The sequence below is a fragment of the Octopus bimaculoides genome, chromosome 5 (assembly GCF_001194135.2).
Source record: "Octopus bimaculoides isolate UCB-OBI-ISO-001 chromosome 5, ASM119413v2, whole genome shotgun sequence".
Classification (NCBI taxonomy): Eukaryota; Metazoa; Mollusca; class Cephalopoda; order Octopoda; family Octopodidae; genus Octopus; species Octopus bimaculoides.
Window position 1 is genome coordinate 97,468,083 of NC_068985.1, and position 8,441 is coordinate 97,476,523.

The 8,441-nt window shown below is 37.3% G+C and overlaps 1 protein-coding gene across 3 annotated transcripts in view; it reads left to right on the forward strand.

Annotated features, from left to right (window-relative positions):
* Positions 1 to 8,441, forward strand: part of LOC106869281 (radial spoke head 1 homolog) — a 62,755-nt gene that overhangs the window by 44,881 nt on the left and 9,433 nt on the right. Inside the window, exon 1 of one of the 3 annotated variants that reach the window (XM_014914950.2) lies at positions 6,905 to 7,078. The exons of the other annotated variants lie outside the window; for them this stretch is intronic. Coding sequence (XP_014770436.1) covers positions 7,025 to 7,078 — 54 coding nt within the window. The 5' untranslated portion in view covers positions 6,905 to 7,024. Of the gene's footprint in view, positions 1 to 6,904; positions 7,079 to 8,441 lie in introns of those variants that run through there. 3 annotated transcript variants of the gene reach the window in all.

Below are 8,441 nucleotides of genomic sequence, written 5' to 3' on the forward strand. Positions count from 1 at the left end.
GTTGCGGATGTCTGTTTTATGTTGAGTTTGGGTTTGCTATTTCATGTAGTAATTTCTCCGAGTTAATGTACATGCCGGAACGGAGTGTCACTGCTATTAGAAAATGAATAGAGATATAAACAATAGAAGACGGAGACGTCGATGGACACAAAAGGTGAGAAAGTGGGAAAGAGCGAGAGAGATTAGGAGTAAGAAAGAAATAGTGAGAGAGAGAAAGAGAGACAGGGAGAAAAATAGAGACAGACAGAGAAGGAGAAAGAGAGATAAATATAGGAACTGAAGGAAAATAACAATCAAATATAGAGGCGAGATAAATGGTCTATAAAGAGAAATAGATAAATGAAAATACAGATAGAAAGGTACAGAGGTAGATATTAGAAAAATGAGAGTATAGGCCTTGAAAGAGTCAAAGTGATCGTTCGACCTGCTAGAAATAGCAGTTATATCTCTTAAACCATACCCTGCCGTGTTGGAAAATCAAAGAGCAGAGGACACATGAGAATGTCACTAAAAAGACGAGATGGCCATGGTTTGAATATCGTTGATTATATATCCTGCTCAACCAAGGTCGATTTGGAGTTAATAATAATCACGTTGACGAGGACTAAAGCAACAGAACACAGAGCACAATGCTTCAGGTCACAACACACTACACGCTTGGATTCATCTAACAAAAACAACGCACCCCGCTGCATTCAAAACAGACGAAACGAAAAAGTCACTACATAATTCTCACATCTAGTAGACCGACGAACTAGTAGGTTACTTGTACTTAGGGTGTATTGCAATGGTAATTTCTGTAGCTATCTCTTTTTTTCAGTAACACAGTTGGAAGAAGAGAGGATCAGGAAGAGTAGATTCATTAACAGAAGGTGTTAGAAATTAGCAAAAAAAGATACCATTCTCTTCCTGCATGACGGCACCATTTCGTTATTCAGAGTAAACATTTTATTCTATTACTTCGAGCCAACAAGAAAACCCTCTTAATAGCCACTCACTCTGCTTAACACAAAAACCAAATCTTCCAAACATTTTATTCTATTACTACAAGCCAACGAAGAAACCTCTTTAGTAGCCGTTCAGTCTGCTAGAGATAGTAACGAAAACTTCCAAATATTTTAGTCTGTTACTAGGAGCCAAAAGACTATGCGTGGTTGCTGGGTCTGCTAGACATAGTGACGAAATCTTCCTAATTCCACCTGAGCTCAAATCTCACTGCGGTCATTTTTGCTTACAGGGGTCAATAAATTAAAGGACCAGTACTGGAGTTCGAAGTATTAACGTCCTTATAATGCATTCTGGTCATGTCTTCGATTACGATTGGTCTGATGCGAAACAACAATGACACCATGCTATCTCTACATAACACCAACAAGAGGGAGACTCCATGTGGTTGTCCGATGTGCTAAAACTAGCAACCAAACCCTCACCAATTACAACCTACCGTCTAACATAAAATTTAAAAAAAAACGATATGTTGCATAAATGTTGTCCCTAACACACACACAGAGTCTCGCGCGCGCACATACACGCACAAAATCAAGATGATTGTTGCTGAAATGCCTCGCATCATAGTTCTGCTTGATAAAGGCTGACCTAGGGTTAAATAACGCATTTTAAAGAACTATCGAATTAGTCTACGTAGCCGTTCAACCTGCTAGAAATAGCTGCCAAATTACAACCTGTAAAATGTACCCTTAAAATTCGAGGGACACGTTAAATAATGTAGTGCTAGTTATTCTACATTTAAAAATAAATGGGATGTTCGTGGATGGAACGTCATTTATCAGTGGTCAGTTCGTTCAGTGGTAACCTGGCGCAAGACAACACTCTTCTCTACATTCTTTGATAGGTTTTTGAAGAATCTTTCTCACTTCTTCGTCTCTCTCTCTTCTGTCTGGTCTCCCTTTTAGGTGCATGTTTATGAACACACACACACACAATAATGATTTGGGATAGAGAAGAGAAACTGTGCACAGTTGTGGAAATTAGCTGCCCAGCAGATGTTAACATAAAGCTGAAGATCAAGGAAAAAGAGAACACCTACGCTGAACTATTGAGAAATTTGCAGTTAGTCTATCCAGATTACAAGTTCAGGTTTATACCTGTAATTATTGGGACCCTGGGATATATAACACACTGCCTAAATACCAATTTTGAGAAATTAGGCTTCTCAAAACCAGAAAGGAGAAAGCTAATTCGAAGACTACAGATCCAGTCCATCACTAGAACTGTAAAAATCTGTAAAACTTTCCAGAAGTTAATCATTTAAATGTATATGAGCATGTCTAGGTATTTTTTTTCTGTACAGACATACATACACAGTTTCTCATGTACTTGCAATTCACCCCTGGTACTAAAATAAGTTCCCTACTGCTTGTGTAGATAAATATTGTTGGTAATGTCATCAATGTTGTAAAATTTTCATGTTGAAAAAGTTTTTTTTTCTCTATTTTGCTAAAAACTACTGATAATTAGTGTTTTTTTTTTTTTACCTTATTTCTGTTGAAATATACTGCCTTTGTTTCAACTAATTTTTAAAATAATGAAGAATTTTGTAAAATAACTTTTCCATTATTAAGCTGATGTTTGAAACTTGAATTAACATGAAATTTTGATGGAAGGTTGTAATTCAAAGAGGTTTGTATCATAGAACCAAAAGTAGTCTCAGATGGTTTAATATCCAAAAGAATTTAGGAGGTTGAGTAGCATGGTTCTGACCTTGATAGTATTACAATTCTCTGGTTTCAAATGTGTCGGGTATAACAGCAAAAAGAAATGTGAGGACAAGAATTGCAATTGACTGCCACACTTTATTCCAACACTTAATGGAAGATACAACAAAGGTTGGTACATCTTGAATGATTCTGTCAGAAAATATACCTATTGGTTTCTCATGCAGTTGAAACTTGGTGATATGTACTTGACAGAACAGGAAAACAAATACATGACTTCTGCTAGAAAACAGGAACAGACATATGGCATCTTGTTGCCATTTTATTTTTACCAATTAAAAACCCCAACCATGCTCTGAACCTCTTCAGCACTTTACCATTTTTCCTTGAACCCTCCAAATTTCTCTTCACTGTGGAAGTGAAAACCCTGTATTCAGCCACAATGGTTAATCAGCTTTCATACTTCCTGTCACACTTCATATCCCAATCTTGCACTGCTACCCTCTTCTATCCAGCTGAACTTGTGTAGTTATGTTTGCCAGTAGTTTAACAGGTTTGTTATGAGCATTAAAAAGCGCACAACTGTGTTAACCTCTTTGTAAGCCATAGATGAACCACACTTTTGTACCAACACTTCCACCCTACATGGGAATCCACCTACTTCTTTGCCAACACTTTAGCCGACTTTCTAGAAATCTCTGTCATTATAGACAACATCCACCTGTCCATTTCCAAATACTATAAGCCAATCCTTAATCACTCTTATCTCAACTGATCTTCCTGTCATCCACATAAACAAAATCATCTAACCCCCTCCTCCAAATTCCTCCATCTCTATCAACTACACAGTAAGGACCCCGATTTCCACCAGAAATCCCAAAAGGTATGACACTTCTTATTTAGATGTAAGTGTTCTCGTTCTATTATGAATACAACACTTCACCAGACCAGAGCTATTGGCCATGCTACTACACTCCCACAGGGAGCTCAAGCATCTGCCTGCCAACCAAATCTCATTCCCTTCTCTTTTGTGTTCCACTCAATAACCCTTCCGGTAAATTACTCACTCCTCCGTAACTTCTACTTTCTACTCTCTGTATCTATAACCTTGCTGTTCTTTTGTACAACATTCTAGAATGGCTTGCAAGGGCTTTAGTTACTAACTTGACTCTTTACCCCATAGGTTCTCAAAGTGGGTTCTCCCCCCCGCCCCTCCAGGTGGGCGCTGGTGCCTAAAGGGGTGGTGAGGGAGGCGATAGAGAAAAAGGAGGCATTAGGAGGAACGCAGTGAATCGGGGGACAATATGAATTTATTATAATATTATTACAGTATTGTATACAAATTATGTAATATTATATTATCAAATGATTCATAATATATATAAATTAATAAAATATAAAATACTTATTTATACATAAAAATAGGGGTGGAGGCGCTGAGGGTATTATGTGGCAATAGTGGTGGTGGGGGGGGGGGCAAAAATTTCAGAACCTCTGCTTTACCTGAACTTGAGTAAATAAAAATAAATAAATAAATTAATTAATTAATTAAAAAAACGAAAAAAAGCAACAGGATGTAACAAAAATAATACAATATCAGAATTAATTTTAATATGATTGTAACAGCCAGGGCGGAAAACTGGCAGAATCGTTACCAAGCAGAACAAAATGCTTGATGACTTTCTTTTTTTTTACTGATTTTATGTTCATATGTTGCTAGGGTCGACTTTGCTTTTCAGCCTTTTAGGGTCAATAAAATAAGTATCACTTGAGCGCTGGGGTTGATGTAATTGACTTATCCCCTCCCCCCAAAATTGCTGGCCTTGTGCCAAAATTTGAAAACGGTATCGTTGTATAAATTTCCTTAGTAACAAATTGGTAATTACTTTATCAATACGGTATTCAATTAAGCTTGAAAGATGGGAAATATATTTTGATTTTTTTTTTCTTTTATATTCATGTCGTTTCTGTGTTACTGATTAACATTTGCTGCATAGGAAATCTATATAACAGTTGTATTAATCTGAAAAGTAATTACATCACAGATTTACTTTATGACTTTTCTTTCAAACAGAATGAACGAATCGGATTTGTTGGTACCAAACTATTTTAGATGTAGTTAACTATTTTATTTGTGTATAAATATCTGTCTGACTTTCTATCTATCTATTAAATATATTTAGTAAATCTGCAAATGTATCTGTCAATTCTTTATTTAGGAAAGCTGGCTTTTTTTAGCTTACCTATCTATCAAGTATTTTTATTGAATTTTTCTCCCGTCTCTCCCTCAGTTATCTACAGGGGTTGGACAAAATAATGGAAACACCTCACATCATAGCATCATAATTTTGAAATATCTATAAAACCGACAAAAGCTTGTTTATTTTTATGGTTTTTGATTTATTATTAGTGTTGCTTAATATGTTTTGCTAAAATTGATGTTTCTTTTCAGATATCATCAGAAAAAGGTAATTAAAATGACAGATCTATCGGACTTTCAAAAAGGTCAAACTGTTGGTGCTCGTGTGGCAGGTGCTAGCGTAACGAAAACAGCCGAAATGTTTGGTGTAGTACTGTCTCGAAAGTAATGACAGCCTTTGAGAAAGAGGGAAAAACCACCTCGTTGAAACAAAACTCCAGAAGAAAACCAAAACTTTCAAATAGGGACCATCAGACACTTATGCAAATTGTTAGAAAGACCACAAAAGTACAGCTCCCAAAATTACTGCAGAGCTTAATGACCACCTCGAGAACCCAGGAGCTGCACAAAGCTGGATTTCATGGGAGGGCTGCAATCAGAAAACCAGTACTTTCAAAGAGAAATGCTGCAAAGCGTTTAGAGTGGAGTAAGAACCTACAGAATTGGTGCTTAGAGCAGTGGAAGAATGTTATTTTTTCGGATGAGTCATCCTTTACCTTATTTCTGACCACCGGCCGAGTGTATGTGTGGAGACAGCCAAAAGAAGCATTTGACCCAAACTGCCTTCTTCCAACTGTTAAAGATGGAGGATGATCTGGGAGGGCTATATCTTGGAAATCCGCCAGCCCAATGGTTTCCCTTCATGGCAGAATTAATAGTCAAGACTATTTAAGCATTCTATCTGATCAAATTCATCCTATGGTTGCGGAACTGTTTCCAGAGGGAAACGCAGTCTTTCAGGATGATAATGCACCAATTCACACAGCTAAAGTTGTTACTGAATGGCATGAGGAACATTCTTATTTCTTTATTGCCCACAAGGGGCTAAGAGACAAACAAGGACAGACAATGGGATTAAGTAGATTATATCAACCCCAGTGCGTAACTGGTACTTAATTTATCGACCTCGAAAGGATGAAAGGCAAAGTTGACCTTGGTGGAATTTGAACTCAAAACGCAAAGAGAGACGAAATACTGCTAAGCATTTCACCTGGCGTGCTAACGATTTCGTCAGCTCGCCGCCTTTGGAACATTCTAGTGAAACATCACCAGCTTGCCACTGAGGAACATTCTAGTAAAGTTGAACATCTTATCTGGCCACCACGGTCCCCAGATCTCAATATTATTGAACATTTATGGTGCATTTTAGCAAAAACAAGTAAGGAGTCGATATCCTTCACCATCTACAAGAACTGGAGACTGTTTTATCTGAAAAATGGACAAAAATTATTTTGGAAACAATTCAAACTTTGTACGAGTCCATACCTCATAGAATTCAAGCTGTAATTACTGCCAAAAGCAGTCCTACCCCATATTAAAATAAATTTGTTTGAAACTTTAAGGTGTTGCCATTATTTTGTCCAACCCCTTTATTTATCTATATCTATTCTTTTATTCTGTTATTTGTTTCAATCATAGGAAGACAGACGTTAAACGGTGATGATAATGATATAATAATAAATACCATTAGTTTATAATTCATTAAACCCTCCTGTAAACAACATAAAGTCAACAGCTACCTGTTGTGCATATTCCACTGGGTACTTATATTTGCACAACAATGGGTGGTGTAATATGTCTCTATAGATCTATATATCATTTAGTAATGACCATTACAGAACAGCTGATGATGTAAATCAACCGTCAGTGAAATTGGCGGCGGCAGTGGCAGCGTTGTCATCGCCGTCATCATTTAACATCAATCATCATAGTTCGCTTTAATCAAATATAATTAGTGGATAAACGACACCGAAAGTAAACAATAGCTTCTAAGCGGCCTTAATTACCGCGTGGTAGCCGCTCATGTAGTTGAATGCTACACCAAACGTACCGCGTTTTGTTGCTAGGTAACGGTAACAACTCTAGTGCTTGTAATTTCTGTAAACATTCATAATTTTTTGATCGATATTGTATTTATTGTGCAAGAAAAATGTCCCTTCCAGGGTCGGATGAAGGCGAGGAAGAACAAGGTACCTATCTGGGAGTAGGTAGATTACATATCTTTCGAAGTCATTGTTTATAATAGTGTTTATTGTGAAACTGTCGTGTTTTATGTTCAAATTCGGCCGGATAGGCTTCGCCATTTCTCCTCACTTGGAATCGATAAATTAATTACTAGTAATAAACTAATATATTCAGTTATATATAATTGAATATACTAGTGTATTACACACACACACATACACACACACTCACACATACATACATACGTACATATCTATATAATACGGTATTATTTAATCCTTTCATTCGCGCGATTTTCACTAAGAAAAAAAAAAAAATCTAGGATTTTTTGCGTGGAATCGAGTACCCTGACCTCCTAATATGCTGCAAACCCCTTATTTTTGTCCGGAAGAACAGGGGGTGGGTGGGAAACCGGACCCCCCCTCCCGGAATCATTGGAAATTTTTTTTATCTATATTGTTCTAGTGTGTGTGTATTTATATGTAGTTAAGTCTATGTCCAGTCATAAAGTGACCAATGGTTTCTCATCCACAAAGGGCTTAGCTCTCTGCACGTCTTGTTAGATTCTGAAGACGAAGACAAATTGGCACTGCTTAAATACAGAGGTCTCGATGCATCTACGTAATGATATGTTTTTACAGTGCACACACGTTAGGGTTAGTTTTAGGGTCAGTTAGGGTTACATAGATGTGTCGGGACCTCTGCATTTAAGTGGTACCGACAAATGAAACTCTTTGTCTCCGGGAGGCAGGAATCCGTTATCAAATTACCATGACGGATTCCTGCCTCCCAGAGGTGAAGAGTTATATTTGTCTTCGGCTTTAGGGTCTGACGACCTGACCGTGGCGGTAACCTCCTTGTGGATGCAAAACTGTTGGTCGCTCTATGACCAGACATAGACTTAACTACATAAATATACGCACACACGTATATAATAATTAATGCGAAATTCTATCTGTCCATCCAGGACCCCTGTGTCTCAGTCTATATTTGCTCTACTTAGACATATTATACCGTTTTGGAAATAAAATGGTTCCAGGATTGAAAATCTGCCCTTTATTTGGTTCTTGAACATCCAGCATTGGGATCAGGTCTGGATGCGGATTTGTTATATGCTAACAGTTGAAAATACAAATTTTAAAAGAACTCCAAAAATTTGTGAGTTTACAACTTAGCACCAGTGTCATTGCAGACATTGCTGTCTGACCACAAAGAGCAAGAACAGGCACCACAAGGCATTTTGCCCTAACACTCTATTGATTCTACAAACCTATTGTTCTAGATTGCTGAGTTTTTATTGACTCTAAAAGGCAGAAAGGTGACCCCACAAAAGAAAAATGAAAGTATATATATCATCATCATCATCATCGTTTAACGTCTGC